We start from the raw sequence: 23,793 nt of genomic DNA on the forward strand, positions 1-23,793 counted from the left end.
CTTATTTATTTAAAAGAATTAAACCTCCTTGATACACCTAAACGAAGGATAAAAACATTTTTGTTAAAGACTGAAATATTCCCGATAGATGTGAGACATATTCCCTGTGTTAAACACTAAAGTTGATTAGTTACATACAGATACATTAATATTGTATTGTAAAGTTAACAATATTATAATATTAGTCTAGCTAACAAGCCCCCAAGTTCATCAGAAACATACCTGTGAGAAATATACCTGTCAACAAACGTATGTGCGTGTATTTGAATGGCTCACCGTCAATCGCATGATTCTTTGAAACACTTCACATTAGACAACACAAGTCTGTCAGCTACGTTCTTAGTACTTTCAATATGACGATGTGTATTTTTCATGATTTTTAACAATAACATAAGGCCATAAACGATTTTAGTAGTCGGGATTATTTTTTTCAAAGCACCACTACCATTACGCACGTTCTGAGATTGGTTTGTCGTATGTTCGTACATGACGAGCAACGAGTAGGAACGAGTCTTCTTGGAGGTTACGGAAAGGGGCGAGAGGTGACGAATGTCATCATGGAGGTTAAGGAAAGAGACGAGTGGTGAATGCTACGTCCGATTGTCACTGTTGTGATACACTTGATACTTAACTAGCGTTTCAATATTGCTGTAATGCTTGTAATATTTGTAACATACAAAATATGAAACTTTAATATTTATTGCTGGTGTTTTCTAATCAATGACCAGGTAAAAAGTGCGAGGTGAACAGGGACGAATGTGCATCCAACCCGTGTCAACACGGCGGCACGTGCACAGACGGTGCCAACAGATTCACGTGTCACTGTCACTCGGCTTATCAAGGTGAGAGTATGCCTTGCATGAGACACATAAGATCATTTCATGTAATAAAATATACATGTTGGGATTTCATCGATTTTGGTAATAAACCTTAATATCAGGTGGATTTTATCATGGTGCATTGTATAATGTGTGTGACTGTGTGAGTGTAGCTTTCTTACGGGGTTCTCATATATCAGCGAATGAGTGACTTTAGTTTTACGCCGCTTTTAGCAATATTCCTGCAATATCACGGCGGGGGACAACAGAAATGAGCTTCACACATTGTACCGATTCGAACCCGTTTCTTCAGTGTGACAAGTGAACGCTTTAATTACCAGCCTTAACCACTGCCTCAATAAAATTTACAATTACGAAAAAAAGGTATTTTGTAATTTCAAATATGGTTACAAATCGAACTAATGGTAATGGATATGCAGACACTAGAGTACCTTAACACAATTCATAACACTGTGTATGTATATGTGCCTGTAAGTAATCATGCACTAATTACGAAGTCAGGTGCGACTTGCGAGGAAAATATCAACGATTGTTCTGACACTCGTTGTCACAACGGTGGCACGTGCATCGATGACGTCAGCGGCTACACCTGCAGCTGTCGAGGTGGCTTCACGGGCGAGACGTGCGAGATTGAAATTGATGAGTGTTTGGAGAACCCATGCAGGCATGGGATATGCCACGACAAGGAGAACGGATTCTGGTAATATTTGAGGTTACAATTATGTTACCCATTATAATTCTAATACACATTTAAATGTCAAGGATTTGCAAAGTCATGCAAAAATGCAAAAAAATTTACGGACACTAGATTTACGTGTTAATTTAGGGTAGCATAAAACGTTTCTTGAGCTTAATTTTTGTTATCAAATCAAATTTGTGAGGAATCGTCTTACCTACAATCGCATAACGTTTGTTTGATATTTATCGGATGGCAACAATTTAATCAACATATGCACAGCGCCGTGAAAAGACAGTGGCGGATTGTGCACTGTGGGACGACGGATCGTCATTACTTGTATACTGATCAGAGAACTGAACTGAAAATATACTTGACAAAAAAGTTACTGGAAATTGATATTTTTATGACTGATATTTAATCAGTATGTCAATTAATAAGTACACCATTATATATATATATATATATACATACATATATATATATATATATATATATATCCAACTATTTTTGTCCAGTATATACTTGCAAAGCAGAAATGATTCGCGTAAATACGTAAATGTATACTTAACAGGAAAAGAAAAGTAAGCGTTCATGTTTATGTTTTCTGTTTTAATCACTTGACAAAGAGTTGCGTTTCTTTTGCTGTTCAGTATATGTGTGACAAAACCCCAAACGTTTGGCATACAGGATGTATTTCACTATTGGCTGATGATTCGTGGGAAGTCCATTGTTGTGTCCATCGTCGTGGCGTTGTTGCACAATTCTTCACACGCACCTTGACGAAATGGAAAATATATATATATATTGTTTTGTGTGTGTATGCAGGTGTGAGTGTGAGGCAGGGTATCAAGGAAAGAGGTGCGGACGAAACATTGACGAATGTGCCTCCTCCCCTTGCCAGAACGGCGGTACGTGCAAGGACGGGATCAACGCCTACTCCTGCAGCTGCCCCGCCAACTACACCGGCGTCAACTGTGACGCAGGTGAGTGTCCACGTTGATGTTTACGGTTAAACCTCGGTAGTCGGAACTGGACAGTCAATGCCGGTAAAATGTACATGAACACAGCAGAAGTTTCTCTTCATGGCTATTCCTTTTATTCGGATATGTAATGTTTTTGTAAGCTCCTAAATCAGCCATTATGCGTAAGACCCGTGAAGGTACGGGGTAGAAAATGCGACTATGCTTGTCGTAAGTTAGTAATCAACGGGATCGGGTGGTCAGGCTTGCTGATTTTGTTCACACATGTCATCAGTTCCCAAATGCGCAGATCGATGCTCTGCTGCTGATCACTGGATTGTCTGGTCCAGACTCGATTATTTACAGACCGCCGCCATATTGCTAGAATATTGCTGAGTGCGGCGTAAAACTAAACTCACTCACTCATTATGCGTAAACTAAAGTTAGCGTGTCTGACTTATTTCAAAACCTTAGAAGTTGATGTCTGTTTCTTAAGACAAAGCCATATAAACAAGCCGACGTTCAACCAGTTATTAACTCCAATGGTATTACTTTAAATTGCATGTATAAAACTTTCTTTTTGAGTTCTGGGGACTATGCGAATGCTTTAAAAAACGTTCGAATTAGAATTTTTCAGAAGTATGAACAATGTTGTACTTTGTTTGCAGTATTGGATAAGAACTACCAACTGGACTTCCCGTCAGCCGGAACTGACCATGTCCAGGTGCCAATCAATCAGGATATGGATGTCGTCACAGTGTCCTTCTGGATGAAGACCGATGACGTCATCAACCAGGGCACGCCCTTTTCATATGCCATACCGGGCTCAGATAACGCTCTGACGCTGACTGATTATGATGGGTAGGTGTTTCCTTAGACATATGTACATATGAACATCCGAGTTTTAACTGATCTTCAGAAACTCAGTCTTGTGGTACGAGGCGAATAACGGGATCAGGTGGTCAGGCTCTCGGGTTTGGTTGACACGTATCACTGTATCCCAGATGCTCTGATGTTGATCACTGGATTGACTGGACCAGATTCGATTATTTACAGACTGCCGCCATACAGTTGGAATATTGCTGAGTGCGGCCGTAAAGAGCAAACAAATAAACATTGGACATTGGATGCAACTTCCTTGAGAAGCATCAGTGCCTAACGACGTCATTTGATTTTGGGTGGTTCCCCAATGAATGTGACTTCCTGCTTTTAATCAAAGCGTAGGTCACAAAGCAGGAGATGTTACTCAACGGTGGGCAACGTCCTCGGATGGGTGACTGTGTGTGACAGCTAAACTACTGAGAGTATGTAGGACTTCAGTCCTGCCCCACAACGAAACACATGTAATACATGTGGTCTCACCTTAGGCGAAATTGCCTCTGCAAAAAATGGGTACCCGATTGGATAAGTCATGTGACTATAAATTTTCTAGCGCTTCACTGGCATCTGGAGTAAAATTAATCACATTGTGGGCCTTGAGCAGGATGTGATATGATGCCAATAAATATTCTTAACTGATCAAGAATTATTACTTGTTCCTTAGATTTGCTTTCACGGTGAATGAGGAGAAGGTAATGACGGATGAACCAACCAATGATGGCATCTGGCATCACATCGTCATCACGTGGTCAGCCAACAGAGGGTCCTGGAAACTCTACATCGATGGCCTCCTGAGTGACAGCGGCTTTAATCTGTCAACTGGTAAAGCCATTGCAGGTAATTATCTACACGTGAGCCCACAGGTGTATTCCTGTAGCAGCATTGTACAATGGCTGTGTGATAATAGCATTACGTTTTTATCCGAAAAATATGAATTTTAGAAAAGAAACTCCTTTTTAGGCTAACCGGGCCTCCTTTCACAAAGCACTGAGGTTATCGTAAGTCACTATGGTAACTTCAGTGCCTTATTAAAGAATGTTAGTTAAGGTTAACCTTATCAAAGGTTGCCTCGCGAAAGGAGACCCTTGTCTGTGTGCTACCGTAAATAATTGCCCGAGTGTCATAACCAGTTAGGTTGTTTCAAAGGCATTTAGAAGTTGGAGGAATCAAACTAAAAGTGCTTTATGGTTCAACTTCTTTAATATACACGGTCACAACGTTTCGAGACAGATTCTAGTCTCTTCTTCAGGTGAAGTAAAGTGAAGTGAAGTGAAGTTGCTTTATGGTTCAACTTCTTTATTATACAAGGTCACAACGTTTCGAGACAGATTCTAGTCTTCAGGTGAAACGTTGTGACCTTGTATAATAAAGAAGTTGAACCATAAAGCACTTTTAGTTAGTTTCATAACCAGTTGTTATTTGCACATGTCCATTTTGGCTATTCTGAAGGATGACTGGTCAGTTTGGTCTGTAACACGTGAGTGTTTCATATTGAGTGAGTGAGGTTAGTTTTACACCGCGTTCAGTTATACGACACAACGTCATCACAACACCTCAGATTGATTAGGCTCTCTTCACTGAAGTGTTTCTGTATGGCATATATTCCACACGCTTTACCTCATTTTGTCTGATTAGATGCCAATGAATGATACAAAAGTACTCTGCTAGAAACTCGTAATTGTCTTTCCAACGGATTTAAAGTTGTGGTTACCCATAAAGATCCCGGTTAGGATTGGTCTTCATCAACCCCTGCTTGTCCTCTGAGGCGACTAACTGGATCGGGTGGTCAGGCTCGCTGACCTGGACTGTAGGTGAAACATTGCTGAGTGCAGTGTTAAACATGAACAAAACATGCGGTTTGTTCCTCGGTTCCACTTTTAGTTCCAGTAAACGTCAACTTGTGTTTTACTATACCAACAAAACACGAACAGCATGCAGTATGGAACTGTTATGTAATGTCAGTGTTATTTTATTTTACCAGGTGGTGGTATTTTCGTGATCGGCCAGGAGCAAGACTCTGTGGGAGGCGGGTTCGATCCCCGTGAGTCTTTCATTGGGAGTATAGCTCACCTGAACGTGTGGGACAAGGAGCTCTCACTAGACACCATTGATTCCATGAGGACAAAGTGCACGGACGTCTATGGAAACGTCATCGCATGGCCGGATGTCCGGAGTGGAATCAGGGGATCACTGAAAGACGCCACCTCAACATTCTGTGGAGGTAAATGATGACGACTAACTAGAAGGTCATCAAACCTGTACCTCGCTCTGTGTGATATGCCTGCATTGTATGCTTTGTAACCGATTGGCAGTAAACTGACCAACGAAATAACGCAACATCGTGTGTATATTAATCACACTACCATTTTTATGGTATTTTTTACGATATTCAATTAGTTACATTCGAAATTCTATGAGTTACGCGGGGTGTGTGCCGGACATAACCCTTTTTTGAAGTACAGAAGATAATTACATCTAGGATCTCACCGGGAGATCGTGTTTACGAATGGTTTTCAAAAATAATGACCCAGGACAATGTTGACATCGTCCAATATTCCTTTCCACAAATTCTGCATTTGGAGCACGGTCATGAAAGTCGCATCTATCAACTTTGGGAGTCTCGGGGAACTGACCAGTGACAAATGTTTGGCTTCTGTTTTGGCAAATGAGTCTACGATGGCGGTAATGGCCACTCTCTAACTTACAGGCTACTGGTTGACCAAACAGGCAACGTGTTTTTCAGTCGTTGATGAATCTAATACACGACGTTTTAAAGTTGTGCGTTTATTTCGTTGGTCAGTATAACATACATGTCTGAATGAAGCATGGTCGTGCTCAGTTTGTGATTGTATTTAATGCATTAATTTTGAATGAAGTGGCCCTGGCTTATTCGTGTAAAGCCATGCCTCCGCTTGATTATTAATACGAGTGACACGTATGGTATGCATTGTAGTAACTCAAGAATACGAAACTTGCATCATAGGGTAGTTCTTTCTCCGGGACAAGAGCTGGATGGAGAGGTTCATTATGTAGACTGTGGTGTTTCTTGAAAAATGACAGAAAACGTCAATTAGAGTTTGTGTATTGTGTCTGTATGCTTCTATTGTAAATGTCCTGACTGGCACTACTTCCTTAATCTGATTTGAAATCAAGTAATACACATGAGCTTAAGAAATGCGGAATAACTGATGTTTATTAAAATCGACATTTGCTACGTTTCCAGTGTATTGTCTGTGTTTGAACCAAAAACTCGGTGTTGACCTTGATTTGACCTGGCTATCCATGTATACTACCCATCAAAAGTTTAGACTCACTTAAAACACTCACTATGTTATGAATGGAAATATAGTTACATCAAAGTGAGTGAATGAGTTTAGTTGTACGCCGCACTCAGCAATATTCAAGCTATATGGCGGCGGTCTGTAAATAATCGAGGCTTGACCAGACTATCCAATGATCAACAGAATACCTGTTAAAAGTATAGAGTATTTTGCAAAAAATAGTTTAGGACAACTGCGTGAAGTAAACGTCTTTATTTAGTTGTGTATTTACACTGGTGAGTCTGAACGTTTGATGGAAAGTATAGGTCATATAAATCGATAAGAAAATATTAAACAAAATATCGATTGATTATCGATTAATATCGGAGACCTAACCTTGAGGTAAAATGTCTAAAAGAAATAAATAATTTCACATCACTGATCTATTTTCTTCATGGATTACTTTTAAACAACGTCCTGAACATAATTTAGAGGTAGGGTCCTATATCTGTATAATTTGTGGGAAAATTCCAACATAATCTTCTATCACAAAAGTTAGTGTACGATATTTTCGATAACACAATGTTCATATCGATAATATTTATTCCTTTCGACGATATTTCTGATTATCGATCATCCGTATATATAGATCATCCGTATATATCCGTAATCGAAACTGTTTAGTGAACCGGCTGATCCTTCTCCTCCAGCCATCTTCAGTGTCTGAGATCACACACACAGAATACAGCTTGTCCCATTTCAGCAGCTTGAGTCTATGTTATGTTTTCTATACTGGTGTAATAGCATTATCGTTTATCAGTTTGCTTGTATCGTCAGATTAACACATTGTAATAACACGTAATATATCAAGCTTGTTCAGCATGAGAATGTGATGGTCCTGTAGCCATTCTGAACTGTCATATCTTATGGCCATGATGACGAACGGTACCTGTGTCATACTGGAAAACAGTACTGAACATGATATTTTCCAGAACCATTTTATACTGAAGCGCACTAAATATCCTTCTGGAAAGTACTTAGTCATGTCAAAAATCTACTTTTCAACTTATCATTAGTAATACACATTTGATTAAAGCATAGTATTATTCTTGTATATCCCAATAAATGGAACGCTATTGGAAAACACAACTGAAACGATTAGGGTAACGCAAGCTTTCTGGATCTGCCACAGCTGGCTGTACGGAGTTTTCTCCCTTCGCAGAAATGGCAATGTGGTTTGGAATGTCGGATTCCGATCTCTGTAGTAAACACACATGACCTGTGTAACGTCGATCCTCACTTAGTCTAAAAGCAAGCTTAAGATGTTCCTCGAAACGAAAACGGCGTATAACCCGCTTACTTTATAACCTTGATGGAAAAGTTGGATGTGATTGTTATAAGTCTGTTATGATCTTGAAGAAACCATTTCGGTTTTGAATGTCTCTACTTTCTTACAACATGCACTATTTTGTAGATGACTAAATATTAAGAATGCCCAAAACATGATTAGTTTTCTTTAAGTCTACAAGAATAACCTCACAACGCATTAAATACGGTTATTTCCCAATAATTGTTTGAGACGGCAGTTTGCAGGAACTGCATTGCCCACTGTCCATGTTATCGCTCATTCATGGTCTTGTACGTCAGTTGGTTGAGAGCACAGGCTGTCGTGTCTGTACGATTATTGAAGATTAAAAAAATTAGATGATCCCTGACTCAAAATGCTTAACACTACAATAAATCGCGATTTTATTGTATCTGAAAGCATTTCGAGACGGGGGGTCATCTCAGTTATTTTTGAAAATCTTTAATCCTCGCAAAGACAAGAGGGCCTGTGGTTGCGAGTGAGCATTTTGGTTAAATACTATCTTCCTTTAAGCAAAACATAGGCATAGTTTGTTTCTATCGGTGCCCTTCTGATTTTTCAAAATCTGTGTAAATTTTGTAAGTTCATTTTGTATTCTTACAGCATCAGACTGTGTATTGTAGAAACTGATAAAAACTGCAATAAATCTATTTGACATACGTTTTATGTTTTGGGGTTGTTTTTTATCCATTTTCGTCCAGTTAGACTTATAAAATTATGCTTTGAGCGGCTACTTGGACTGACATTGCCGCATCATGGTCCAGAATGCTCATTCAGTGGCAGTGATTATGAGAAATAAGGGTGACTGATAGGGCTGGCTGTCGATAAGGATATTAGAGATCGACAAACTTAATATCGATCGATTATCGATAAGTATCGGAGAAGTAATGAGCAAAAATGTCTGAAAGATCACAGATCGATAATCCATAACTAAATATCGATCGATTGTCAATAAATATCGGAGAAGTAATGGCAAAAATATCTGAAAGAAATGTATATAATTTTGACACCACTGGTAATCGGTGACATGTTAATACATGGATTTCTAATAAAACAGCGTCCTGAAAATAATTTAGAAACATCCCTTGATTAAAACCCTAACTTTGTGTATTTGTGTGAGTGAATTAAAGCTAAATGTATGTACGATTATGTTGATGACACTTTCATATCGATCATATTTAATGATTTTTCTTAGCGACGATATTGCCGATTATCGATCTTTTAAGCCAGCCCTAGTACCTGTCCCCCTTGTTATTAGACTCCAGGCTGCCTTCACATGCATCTTTATAAGTGAACGTGAGCTGCCTTATGTAGTGAAGACTTGGTATTAACTCTCTTTGCATGGCGCTGTTGAAAAACGCATGACATTAATTTTCATATCTAGCCTGTTTGTTTGTTGTTGGCATTTACAAATGATGCAAGGTGACATTGCAATGAAGTGCAGCCTGTCATTGTTGCGTGTTGTGAGTTTTACACCGCACACACTAGTATTCTAGCTGTATGGCGGCGATCTGTAAATAATCGAGTCTGGACCATACAATCCAGTGATCAACATCGTCAGCATCATTCTGCGCAATATGATAGTGTGGCATGTATTAACCAAGTCATCGAGCCTGTACATCCGATCCCGTTAGTCGCCTCTTACAAGCATGGGTTGCTGAAGACCAATTCTAACCCGGATCTTCACGGGTACATATTTAGACTAACGATTACTGCCTAAATATATGTATTTTTGACAGAGACAAATTATTCACTTTGCATTGAAAAGGAGCCAAATAAGATGGGAAAACCAGAGGAGATGCAGACTTACTTCAAGTAGGTCTTCAGCACTCCGGAATAACTGAGCGGAAGGGAAAAATTGAGACACACAATTTTATACCCTGCCGTGTTGGGTATAGTAAATTATAATTATTAAAAGATCAATGATATTAATAATAATCACTAATATTAGTTCTTATATCCTTAGTTGGATATACACATTTCCACTATTATATACACCATATGCACGCTACAAAAAGAAATCAGTTCGTGTTATCCGTCATGTTGCTATAAACATAGTGTGTTGTATTTGGTTTAATGAAAACGTCGTTCGGGCTGGGTACAGTAACACTGGTGTTACCTGTTTCACTATATATGGACATGATTCAGTGGCACATTAATGTTGACTATTGGGCAAGATGAGGCCAAGAACACTGTTGGGTCCTCTATTGCCAAGTCATGCATTGCCACCTCTTCACACCAGACCCCCTTTATACCGGAAACCGGGCGATTACTGATGACAACGTTATTTGTAAGGTATTGACTGTTGAAGAGTGGCTGTGTGCGCCCATGGGTTGTGTGTTTTTATGTGTGTACACAGAAGCGTTCGCTCGTCACACCTAAGTACGAGTTTGATTCTGCACGTAGATACAATGTGGTACACCTATATTTGAATTGGTTTATTTTGTTGGACTGTTTCCAAAGTGTTTGAGTGCTGAATGTTTCAACACATGCAGAACGCTAGTTTTTTTTTCATTTGTAGCATGTGACTTTCTTAAAAGTCATGGGGCCGTGGAGTAGCCCAATGGTTAAAACGTTCGCCCGTCACGCCGAAGGCTCAGGTTCGATTCCTTACGTGGGTTCATGTGTGAAGCCCATTTCTGGTGTCAACCGCTGTGATATTGCTGGAGTATTGCTAAATGCAGGGGGGAAAAAACCAACTCACTCACTCACTCTTACAGTGATTGCACATATAATAATCTATGATAACATCACTGTTCACACATACTGGAAACCAGACACAGACATGAAATCTGCCAAACAGTTCACCACCAGATTATGCCCCAAAATCTGTTTATAACATGTACATTAATCCAAACCAAGGAAGTCATTTACTAACGTTAAAATCGTTAATTCTGTAAAAAAAAACACACACACACACAAAACAAACAAACAAACAAACAAAAACAGACAAAAAGACACGTCCATGGGTTTTAAGAAATGAGTACCTGTGTTAGCACATTAACCACGGGGTAAGTGAGCATGTGTCAGTAATAAAATGCTATTCATATGCAAAACTAATTGTTTACTTTGGACGTGAACGACAACTCTCTGAATGACTCTGTACACAGTCATATCTTCACAACAGCACGCTAATGTTATCTATATGCGCACGGCGGTGACTCGGAATGAAACGCATAACGCCCTGTAACCGACACGGGGGTAATGATGCATTGGTACTTTGTATGTGAAAATGGTACCATTATGTGTACAGATGTATACTGTACGGAGGATGATGATGTACATACCATCTTCAATGGTCATTGATCTTCCAGTGGTGATATTGCTTGGATATTGTTAAAAGTGACGTAAAACCGAACTTATTCACTTATTGTTTCAGATTGTCCCACACCGATGAAACCCGACTATGGCCAAGTGACCTTCACGACCATCACCCCGGGATCAGAGGCTGAGTACTCCTGTATCCGAGGTTTCCAGCTGGCGGGGTACCACTTGCTGCAATGTCTCGTCACTGGGGAGTGGGAGAGTGAACCTCCGACTTGTCAGAGTAAGGGTTAAATTAATGTTCATGGAGACTCGTGGGGAGTGTGAGACTGAACCTCCGACTTGTCAGCATAAAGGTGAATAAATGTTTACAGGAACTGAAAGGGATACCGAGCATCCGACTTGTCAGGGTAAGGGTTAAATTAATGTTTACAGGGACTCGTGGGGAGTGTGAGACTGAACCTCCGACGTTTCAGAGGAAGGGTTAAATTCATGTTTACAGGGACCGGACTCGTGGGGAGTGGGGGACTGAGCCACCGACTTGTCAGAGTAAGGGTTAATTAATGTTTACAAGCATTGTGTCGATCCTCAGATAACTCGTGCCTACGAAGGTCCCTTCGACCACCACACAGCGATGTTTGGATATATCTGTGTAACAAAGAAAGATATATCCAATACAAATTCTTCTTTACAGCCCACGAACCAGGTACTGGTGGTTACGCTGACCTAGCTGTGTTGATAAGTGCTCATATGCATGTTATCAACCATATGTTAGTGATTTTTGTCAACAACATGGTGGATGTAAGAACCATGTTTTTCACTCAACACAATACGTTGGTCGCTACAGACACTGCTTTGGCTATACTCGTTTGGCACTGAAACCACATGTTTGAAGCAGGAAGTGATGCGGTAAGAGTAGTAACCGAGACGATGTGTGAGACGACAAACAAGAAATAGAAAACAATACAACAATGTGTATTTATACATGTATGATTGTATTGCAGAGGTATCCTGCGGTTACCCAGGCAACATAGTGAACGGCTTCGTGGAAGGCTTCAACTACAACTACGACAACCGAATACGCTACAAGTGTCGTAGAGGTTTTGAGCTGGAGGGTCCCGCGACAAGGTACTGCAACGAATACGGTGAATGGGAGAATGACGCCCCAGTATGTAGAGGTACGTCACAGAGTATGGAGGCAGGGGAAACGATGACTGGTTGTTGGCAGCAGGAATGGGTTACGATGAACAGCCATAGGCCCTGGGGGTTCGAAATAAGCCTGTAATATACGTTGGATGTAGGAACGATTCTTTGACAAGGCTTTTTGTTGGGAATGATGCCCTCCTGTGGACCTTGGGTGGGAATTATGCCTTTCCATGGGTGAGAACGATGCCCTGACAGGAAACCTGGGTGGGAATGATGCCTTGACTTGAACCTTGGGTGGGAATGATGCCTTGACTTGAACCTTGGGTGGGAATGATGCTTTGACTTGAACCTTGGGTTGGAATGATGCCTTGACTTAAACCTTGGGTGGGAATGATGCCTTGACTTGAACCTTGGGTGGGAATGATGCCTTGACTTAAACCTTGGGTGGGAACAATGCCTTGACTTGAACCTTGGGTTGGAATGATTTCCTTACATGGACCTTGGGTTGGAATGAGGTCCCGACATGGACCTTGGGTTGGAATGAGGTCCTGACATGGAAAGAAGTCCTGATCTTAGGATTGGCATGTCCTGTCATGTAGGTGTCGGTGAAGGATGTGACTGACAGAGTCATGAAAATAGCGGAAATAACAAGCCGCAATCAAACTTAAATTTATTTATGCTCAACTTTTAAAGCCAAAGAAGGAATGAATGTGTTGCCCTTCTTCCCACCCAACTCCTACACTCTATAGGCAGGTAGTTGCAATGTTAAACTGAGGAGCACTTTTATACCACAGCTTCTTTTCTCGGGAAAACAGAAAACATATCTTAAAATAAATTGTATCTACAGACGATGTGATGTAGAAAACTACATAAAAAGTTGTATTATGATTCACATATTTGCTATCATTACACAATTTGTACTTCAGAAATCACCTGCGAACTGCCACCGATCTCTGAGAATACCCGCATCTCCAACCCGTCAGACACTTACCGACCTAAAGCAGTGGTAGAGTTTGAATGTACTCCGGGTAATCGCCTCCTAACGCCTCACAATGCTGTCCTCTGCCAGGCCGACGGCACCTGGGACAAAAGCGTCCCTTCATGCGACCCAGTATACTGCGGTACTCCCCCTGAAATAGACAACGGTGGACCCTCGTCAACTCCGGAACAGTCTTTGGTTGGATCTCTGATCAACTACGAATGTAACTTTGGATACGAATTTGCAGCAGATTCAAAGCAGACGATCAGCTGTCAGCCATCGGGGAGCTGGGATTCCCGTGTTCCAGTGTGTACAATTGTCGTCTGCCCTGATCCACCTATTGTGGCGCATGCGAAGCACTATGGCGACACTTTTGAGTTTCTGTCACTGATAGAGTATCTTTGTGACGAGGGCTACCGACATAGTGAGGACGACACCATTGAATGCTTAGAAAATGGACAGTGGAGTGGGGATGTGACTTGCGAACCTGTCAGTTGTGGCGAACCCAATGAAATTAAACATGGCGAATTCACTGGGGATGACTTCTATTTAAATGGCGCTATTAACTACGAATGTGACAATGGATATAAACTGAAAGGAAACAAGAGACGCCTTTGTTTGGCTAACTCTTCGTGGAGCGGAAGAGATCCTGTTTGTAAGCCCCATGTGTGTGGGAAACCTGCCAAGTTAGAAAACGGCCGAGTTACAGCTTCGTCCATCACATATGGTAGTGTAGCTACGTTTCAGTGTGATGAAGGGTACACTATCAATGGCGTCACTGAGATGACATGTCAGGCAGATAGCACGTGGTCAGATTCATATCCCGTGTGTGAACCTAAAGAATGTCCACCTCCCATAGACATAGACAACGGTTACTTTCGGCTGGTAGGGAGGAGCACTTATGGAAATACGGTGACGTATTTTTGCAACGATGGATTTGATCTTGTAGGGGAGGCTGAACTGATGTGTAACAGTAATGGACGCTGGTCAGCAGATGCTCCTTCTTGTCAGACTGTTGAATGTCCTCAGCCAGAGGCTATTGAAGATGGAAACGTGAACGTCCTGGGAGTGACATACACGAGTAAGGTTGAATATTCCTGTGACGAAGGGTATGAATTGGTGGGTGAAACAGTGCGAACATGCCAGGCGGATAAAACGTGGACAGATCAAGCGCCCGTCTGCAGTCCTCTTAAGTGCAGACCCCCACGGAATGTAAAAAATGGGGCGCTCCATTACAAAGATCTTAAACTTTGGTCCATAGTGAGATATTCCTGTGACCCCGGTTACCAGCTTGACGGTTTAGAAGTGAGAAGATGCCAGGCCGATCTTTCGTGGGAAGGATCAGAGCCCACGTGCAATCCTATCCACTGTACAGAACTCACAGGTATCGCATATGGAGTTCTGAACACCACAGAGACGGTGTATCAGACAGTCGTTTCCTACTCATGCATTGCAGGATACACAATAGTAGGCGAAGCTATCAGGACTTGTTCTGAAAACAAAGTATGGACTGGTGAAGTCCCAGTCTGTGAACCTGTTCACTGTAACAAGCCTGGAGATATTACATCAAACGGACGCATGCTGGGGAATAACTTCACATATGGGGCTGTGATATCATATGTATGTGACGAGGGCTATAACCTTGTTGGATCACAGAACAGGTCATGTGGGGCCAATGGGGAATGGGATGCATCCATTCCCATTTGTGAAGTTGTCGAATGTCCAAGACCAAAACTGGCACATGGACGTGCGTCAAGCTTTCAGCGTGAATTCAATACAGTCATTGACTTTACATGTAAGAGAGGATTCCGTCTGGAAGGACCTTCCCAAAGAACCTGTCTCGCCAGTGGTCAGTGGAGTGGGGATGACCCGATTTGTGTCAAGATTGTCTGCCCAACACCATCACCATTGTCTTCAGGAAGAGTGACTGTGTCGCCCAATGGTCTAAAAGCAACGTATGAATGCTTTGAAGGATACTTTCTCAATGGGTCTAAGGAGCGCTCGTGTCAGGAGAGCGGAAGCTGGAGCTTAACAGAACCTACATGTGATAGGATTACATGCGATGATCTGTCAGCTTATGGTTTCGAACATGGGCGCCTTATTATGACAGGGACAGAGTATGGTTCATATGCGACCTTTGAGTGTAACGTCGGGTACTCGCTTTATGGAGAAAGTAAACTTCAATGTACCTTGAAAGGAAGATGGTCGGAAGAGGTTCCTGTCTGTAGAATAAAGTCATGTGGGCCACCGGGTGCATTTGCCAATGGAGAAATAACCGGTTCGGTGTATACGTTTGGGTCAACCATATCCTACACATGCAACAGAGGATTTGAACTTAAAGGAACATCTGAAAGAACGTGTGGAGCAGATGGACTTTGGGAGCCATCAACTCCAAGATGTCATTCAATTGTATGCCCAGATTTACCTGATATTGATTATGGACGAACGATCCTTCAGTCAAATACGCTTGATGGTACAGTGAGATACAGCTGCCAACCCAGTTTTGTCCTTCGTGGAAACCCATCAAGAACATGTTTAGAAACTGGTGAATGGTCAGGCACACACCCAACGTGTGTGATGCTTGAGTGTCCAGCTCCTCCAGAATTGGAAAATGGTCGCGTGGTTGGCGATAGTTATGCTTTAGGAAGGATACTTCAATATATATGCAATGAAGGTTATGAGCTGGAGGGTGTAGGTATGAATCAGTGCCTACCAACTCTATCATGGCTTAGTCTGCACCCAACTTGCAAAAAGGTCACGTGCCCACCACCAGTAGTTCCAGTGAATGGACTCATGTCTGGGGACAGCTTTACATACGGTGATTCTGTGACATTTTCCTGTAATAATGGTTACATACTGAAGGGGGAATCAACTGCCTCTTGCCAACCGGATCGTGCTTGGACAATAGAAATACCAACATGTGAGCCGGTTCCTTGTGGAGAACCTCCTCAGGTTGCCAATGCCTTTGCGAATCTGGAAAACGGAACAGTATTTGGGTCAACGGTGTCTATTCAGTGTGTGATTGGCTACAATCCTATAGAAGACACCCAGGTACAATGTCAGGCTGATGGTTCCTGGACATCACCTTCCGTCCGATGTGAGATTGTAACCTGCCCAGCACCACCACCAGCTGAACATTTAACAGTGGAAGGCAATTACACGTTTGGAAGTCAGTTGAGATTCAGATGTGATGTTGGATATGAACTTATTGGAATTGCTTCCACCTGTCGCTGCAAACCAGACGGAACATGGGATTCACCTTTCCCTACATGTCAGATAATCTCGTGTCCAGACCCTGGTACATTTGACCATGGAACTATTTCGGAGTCGGACAACACGTATCAGAGTAAGATTGTGTACACATGTGATCAAGGCTTTGAAATAATTGGAGAAGAAACAAGAGAATGCCAGGAAGACAAATCATGGTCAGGACAAACACCAATGTGCATTCTCATCCGATGCCCAAACCCACAGTCCACAATTCCAAACGGAAGGATGATATACCCAAAACAAAGCTACAACTACAACGATGAAGCATCTTACGTTTGCAACGATGGCTATGAATTGATTGGCAGTGACAGAATTAGATGTTTAGCCACAAAAGCCTGGAGCAGTAGAGAACCGTCATGCACTAAGATCGTATGTCCAAGACCAGGGAACATAGAACATGGTAGCGTTGTAGCCACGGATGAAGTCTTAAGTTACACATGTGATGATGGATATGAGATGATGGGTTCACAGCTGAGAAGATGTCTCAACACAGGACAGTGGGACACGGATGCCCCTGTTTGTCTGCCCGTTCATTGTCCTTCTCCCGCGCCTATCAACCATGGGCAGATTGAAGGCGGAGAGTTTATATATGGACAGAGCATTAAGTATATCTGTGATGAAGGATTTCTGCTAGTGGGAACTGGAATCAGACGTTGCTTGGCAACTGGATTCTGGGAGACAGAGAGTCCTTTCTGTGAGAGATTGACGTGTGGGATACCAAGGGCACCTGAACATGGAATGGTGTCAGGAGCGTCTTACCTCTTTGAAGACGTTATAGAGTACTCATGTGATTTCGGGTATGAGTTAGTCGGGGAGAATAGACATACATGTGAAGCAAATGGAAAATGGAGTGCTGAAATACCCTTCTGTGAAATAATTGTTTGTGAATCACCACCGGAGGTATTAAACAGTATATCCACATCAAGCTCGAACACTGACCAGTATGCTGTGGGGGTCACCGTCACCTACACCTGCAACACTGGGTACCAGATTGATGGTGAATCTTCACTTCGGTGTCTTCAGAGCAGAAGTTGGTCTGACGTTCCTCCCAGATGCAGCTTAGTAGCCTGCTCTTCCATAGACAGTATCGAGAATGGATTAGTTATTGGGACAGAGTATATGTACGAGTCAGTACTGGAGTTCCAGTGTAGTCCAGGGTATGAGATTGATGGCGATAGTGTGCTGGTGTGCCAGGAAGACGGCACCTGGAGCAGTGACGCGCCAACATGTGTACTTATTTCATGTGAAGCCCCACACACTATCCAACATGGTGGATACAGGAAACTTGATGGCGGTTCCCCAGGAGACACGTTTCTATTTAATGACCAAGTTACATATTTCTGTGAAGCTGGATACAACGCTGTAGGGAACATGCTCAGACAGTGTAATGCAGAAGGTGGCTGGACTGACCGTCCACCAATCTGTCACCCTGTCAACTGTCGTGAACCACCCCCAGTACCGTTCTCCACAATCGTTGGTGCCGATTTTGACTTTGGGCAAAGAGTAACATATGAGTGCTATCCTGGATATAGAAGAGAAGGTAATTATGTTTTAGAATGTGGAGCTTTGGGATCCTGGATCGGAGATGTTCCAGTGTGTGAAAAGATAGAGTGTGGTCCCCCTGTTGTCTTCGACCACGCTTCAGTAACTGTGGAGTATGTGGGCGCAATCCAAGTAGCAAGATACGTTTGCAACTCTGGATACATCCTCCAAGGAGATCCCCGAGCTGTTTGTGACATGGGTACATGGGTGGGTGATGCCAGACTGGACTGTGTTCCTGTAGATTGTGGACCTCCAGAAACAGCTGACTATGCCTCAATAACGTTTAACTCGACCACTTTACATTCTGTGGTTCAATATGCCTGTATAGCCGGCTACAGCCTATCATCTGGGACGCTGAGTCACGTTTGTCAAGAAGACGGGACATGGAGCGAGGAGGTTCCAGTGTGCAGTAAAGTCTTCTGTGGAATGCCAGCGACTGAAACTGGTTATACGGGATGGGATTACTATTTCGGAGGAACCATCTCCTTCTTTTGTGATCCTGGTTATGAACTTATTGGCCAGACACAGTCAACTTGCATGGAGACTGGGTCTTGGAGTGGAACTTTACCTTACTGTCAGGAAATCAGCTGTGGTGAACCGCCACGAGATGTAGCCTTCTCTGGATCGGATTTCACATTTGGAGGAAGAGTTGTGTATGAATGTCCAGTTGGGTATAATATGGAAGGAGAAGCAGAGATTATATGTCAGTCCAATAAAAAGTGGAGTAGTGGTTCACCGAATTGTACCAGGGTCAGCTGTGGTCAGCCACCATCAGGAGCGCTGTTCACAGGATCTGACTTTACATATGAGGGATCAGTGACGTACTCTTGTCCTGAAGGATACTATATGACAGGGAGTGCTATAATAACCTGCCTCATCACTGGAGCGTGGAGTGGTCTTGCTCCCCAGTGTCAACGAGTCAGTTGTGGAGAGCCACCCAGAACAGCTGAATTCAGTGGGACCGACTTCCTCTATGGGGGTCGAATACGGTACACATGTCCAGAAGGGTTCAATATGGAAGGAGACGCTGATCTAAGTTGTGAAGCAAATGGAACGTGGTCAGGAACAGCGGCATCTTGTCATATTGTTGACTGCGGAAGACCCCAGACAGAGGCGCTGTATGACGAAAGCGAATTCACGTTTGGAGTTACTTTGAGGTATTATTGTCAAACTGGGTTTACACTTATCGGGGAATCAGAGGGTGTTTGTCAAGCGGATGGTAGCTGGAGTGCCAAGGGGCAGATATGCATTAAGGTGAACTGCGGGATCCCATCAACTGGCGCACTGTTTGTGGGGTCGGACTTCAGTTATGGTGGATCCGTGCGGTACTACTGTGAAGTGGGAGAGATTCTGAGTGGTCAGGAAGAGATCACTTGTCAGGAGGATGGAACCTGGAGTGGTGAAGGGCAGACGTGTACACGTAAGTGATATTACAAGCTGTAGTTTTGTGTTGTGCTGGATTCGAGGTGGATAAAACCTAACGAGACATGCATAAAACCCCATATAACCTTGAATCATGATGCCACAACGAAATTATCTTACCTCACACATAAATGTCGTTTTCTGATTGGCTGAACGTTCTTCTGTTATTTTCAAAGTACCTCGCTTACAAGCGCGGAGGGGTGGCGGGGTAGCCTAGCAGTTAAAGCGTTCGCTCGTCACGCCGAAGACGCCGATTCCCCACATGGGTACATTATGTGAAACCCATTTTCTGGTGTGCCCTGTCGTGATATCGCTGGAATATTGCTAAAAGCGGCGTAAAACCAAACTCACTCACTCACTCACTCACAAGCGCGGAACATTGCAATACACCCCGCTGTCAATAGCAACTCATTCGGTACTTCGTGGTGGTTACTCTTTTTATCTCATGTAACGCATAATGCATGGAAATTACCTATGTTTTGCGAATGGAAATCAGTGGAAGGGAGATAACTCTAAATCAGCTACGAAACCATTTGAATCTCTTTCCAACAAATAAATTTTCACAAAACGTCTAAAAGTATTCCCTGTGAATATAAAGAAGGGGAATTGCATCGCGTCGACTTTACTAAGACAATACCTACGAGAAAAACCCAGCAAGATGCAAGATTTGAATAGTTTGATTCGCGCAGGTTGGCTGAAGTGTACGATCGGATACCCATGCTACAAACAGTTCAAAATTAACATTGAGGAGTTCGGTAAGATAAATACGTTGTTCAATGGGCCCTCGGGGACCATGGGTTGAGGTACCCTTGATGTTTGTTCATGTGAACAACTTATAGCGTAAATATATCAAGAAAACAAAGTGAAATTCGATCATATATATTTTACTTACACGGTACAAGCCGATCTAAAACACCATTCACGGTGCACTGACTGTCGTCTATTCATGCTTTTTCCACGGGGCGGGGTATAAATGATTTTTTTCTGCCTTGCAAAGATCTATACCCCGCTTTGGCGGTGTACGGCCATACATCGGGCATATATGTTCATGTGTTCAAGATCACGTGAACCAATCAGAGATGGACATTCCTACTTGAGGTAGGATAAAATTAATGCGACTTTCAGCCGTGACGCTCCTTTCACAAAGCAGCCTTTGCTAAGGTAGAACCTAACTCTCGTTGCTTATCACTGCAATGAGGCTACATTAGTGACTTTGGAAAGGAGGCCCTGGATGCGCCCTGAAGATTGTTTTCAATCATGTGATCATTCAAATATTGAAACGGAAGACACAGTATACAAACAGTAATCTAATTATGAAGCAACAATGTGCCAAATCAATTTTTCAATAATAATGCATGTCACGAAATAGGACTTGATTAGAGTAATACATCGTAATGTTTGTAGCAGTGTATATAAAAAAGGACCAATTGATTCCATATATCGGTTTATCCATCTTGAGCAAAAAGGAGGGCAGGAATATACTTTCTTCCTTGACTTGAGGATTGTTTTTGTAACGGTATGTTATGTTCTTAGCTGTGGACTGTGGCCCGATCTCAGTCCCGGCCAACGTCGTGGTGGTATCTGGAGACCCGGTGAGCGGCACGCGCTACAACGAGACCATACAGTTCTCCTGTGGAGATGGGTTCTCCCTCAGCGGAGAGACCACAATGACTTGTCTAGCCTCAGGCCGCTGGAGCGGAGAATTGCCTGCCTGCAGTATAGGTGAGACAAAATATTTTTTCGATTAACGCAGCAATGTTCCGTATGGCGCTATATACGTATCATATGATGTCATACACGGCTATCTGTAGTGTTCGAATAAAGACCAAGCCAAACAATCCAGTGATCAACAGCACAAGCATTGATCAGTACAAACGGGGTACGATGATATGTCAACAATGTTACTTAGCCTGTCCACCCGATCCCCTTAGTCGCTTCTTCGTGTGGGTCACTGAAGACCAGCAGTAACTCTCATCTTCAAGGGTCCATACGTTATACACAATAACGTGTGTGTTTCAGCAACTGATTATTCATGTAAATTCCTCAATACTTGTAAGATTGAGAGGAGCGTTAGGATATCCCAGTGGTTAAAGCGTCCTCTCGTTCCGCCGAAAACCCTGGTTCGATTCCCCACATGAACACAATGTGTGAAGTCCATTGCCGAAGTGTCCCCTGTCGTGATATTGCTGGAATATTACTAGAAGTCAGCGTAAATTCATTCTCAACCAATTTGTCACTCAACAAATAGTATGTTCTCGTCTAGGCCATATTGTTAACAGACCAACATCAGAAAAGCTCCTGATGAAGGAGCAAGCATACACTCCGAAACGTTGTGTTATTCACAATAAAGAAGTTGACATCCATAAATCTTGCTTTTCTTATATGCATTCCACTTCTAAATGACCCTCAAAGATCAGACCAGCATCACACAGGTAGAACAATGCAATGAGAAGCGTCTGACAGCAAACAGGGTATTTCTGTTTATTCATGATGTTGGTGGATAAGCTGGTGCCATTAAGCTGTTTGTATGGTTCATACTCCGTCATACAGATGAACGTTGCTGAGTGTTTCGTGAATACATCACACAACTCTCGTGTCAAGCCTTGTCACACAACGCTGCATGTTTCTTCAACTTTCAGCGTTCACCAACCTGTGTGACCTCGCTGTTGACGTGGACAACTCCCGCCCCATCTCTTCCGGCTACGTAGAGGGAGACTCCCTGGTGGTGGGATGTTTGCCGGGATATGAAGCTGAGGGAAACATGGAGTCAGTGTGTCTGGAGGGAGGGGCGTGGTCAGTGCCGGCCGGAGAGTGCCGCCGTGAGTACTTACAACTGGCCTTTCAAGGCCATGTACATCAGGTCACATAGGAAATGTCCACTGTGAAAAAGAGCACCTTGAAGTTGATTTCCTTCAGCCCTCCTACCTGGCCGTAGAAAAAAAAAATAATAATTTTCACGATTTGCAACAACAATAGTATTCTGAAGCCATGATGTTTTCACAACAGGTTCCACTCCATCAGATTCAAGAACGGTTAAGAAATAACAACTGCAAGTTACCCGTTTCACCTGTTAATGACTTATACGTACATGTATTTTAGGACTTATATGGCGGATACAGTCGTGCATTTGTTTCAACGTTTCAACCCTGTGTTATATGGTTTTGAGGACTAACTAGCCTCGAGCCTCCGAAGTGGTCCTCAAGTGCACTTTTCCTCAGGTGTTGCAAACTTCTGTCTATATATTGACCGTCAACTGTGCCTTTCCACAGGTGTTGCGGACTTTTGTCAGCCCAGAGTGGATCTTCCCAACACGGCAGAGATACGGTCGGGGTACCTAATAGGGGACAGCGCCACCATTGAATGTGAGGCGGGGTACCAGCCCCGTGGGGAGATGACGGCCGTGTGTCTCGAGGGGGGGATGTGGTCAAGGCCTGCTGGACATTGTGCAAGTGAGTACTTTGCCGACACAATACCCGACGTCAACATTCTATGGGTATTGCAGTATTGGTTCATGTTACTTCTCACTACAACAGATGTTGATGTTTAAGGGTAACAAAGACGTATGTTCAGAAATATTGTGTTTTTTTTTCTTATAATGCTAAATATATATGTTTTATTACACCGATATATACTACCGACAGAAAATAAGGGAACCAAGAAATTGAATGTAGATGACTTTGACTGTGACAGGGTCCGTTATTGTGGCGTATCTCCCAAACGCAACATCCAATGAAAATGGAATTTCGCATAATGCATGCCAAGCACGTGCTACACGTGCATACAGAAGTTAACTCCTGTAAATGTACTGGAGAAGTCGCAATCACTAATGCAATAGAGATTGACACTTACTGACAGAAATGCCTCCGAGGCAGTATCTCGGTGAAGCAACAAAATGGAGAATTGTGGGGATGATAGTGGTGGTGGGGGGGGGGTGGGGGTGGGGGGGACATCATTATGTGAAGTTGCCCGGCAGATGGGTAAATCAAAAAGTGTAATTTCACGCCTGTGGGATAAGTACCGTCAAACGGGTGGAGTTGCAACGAGACCTGGGCGTGGTAGACCAAAATCAACGACACCACGACAGGATCCTCTCATTACGTTAATTGCTCTACGCGATAGGTTTAAATCGGCCCCTGCCATCAATAGAGAATTCCGCACACTCACTGGAAGACGCATTTCAACCTCAAC

At 42.8% G+C, this 23,793-nt stretch overlaps 1 protein-coding gene across 1 annotated transcript in view; it reads left to right on the forward strand.

The window, feature by feature from the left end:
• Window positions 1–23,793, forward strand: part of LOC137291041 (sushi, von Willebrand factor type A, EGF and pentraxin domain-containing protein 1-like) — a 54,898-nt gene that overhangs the window by 22,704 nt on the left and 8,401 nt on the right. The window contains exons 20-31 of the mRNA XM_067822300.1: window positions 729–842; window positions 1,341–1,539; window positions 2,344–2,501; window positions 3,146–3,338; window positions 4,021–4,193; window positions 5,338–5,577; window positions 11,362–11,529; window positions 12,251–12,424; window positions 13,319–19,603; window positions 21,139–21,327; window positions 22,245–22,424; window positions 22,875–23,054. Of these exons, the coding sequence (XP_067678401.1) occupies window positions 729–842; window positions 1,341–1,539; window positions 2,344–2,501; window positions 3,146–3,338; window positions 4,021–4,193; window positions 5,338–5,577; window positions 11,362–11,529; window positions 12,251–12,424; window positions 13,319–19,603; window positions 21,139–21,327; window positions 22,245–22,424; window positions 22,875–23,054 (8,253 nt within the window). The remainder of the gene's footprint in view (window positions 1–728; window positions 843–1,340; window positions 1,540–2,343; window positions 2,502–3,145; window positions 3,339–4,020; window positions 4,194–5,337; window positions 5,578–11,361; window positions 11,530–12,250; window positions 12,425–13,318; window positions 19,604–21,138; window positions 21,328–22,244; window positions 22,425–22,874; window positions 23,055–23,793) is intronic.

This window comes from Haliotis asinina, chromosome 7, assembly GCF_037392515.1.
Source record: "Haliotis asinina isolate JCU_RB_2024 chromosome 7, JCU_Hal_asi_v2, whole genome shotgun sequence".
Lineage (NCBI taxonomy): Eukaryota > Metazoa > Mollusca > Gastropoda > Lepetellida > Haliotidae > Haliotis > Haliotis asinina.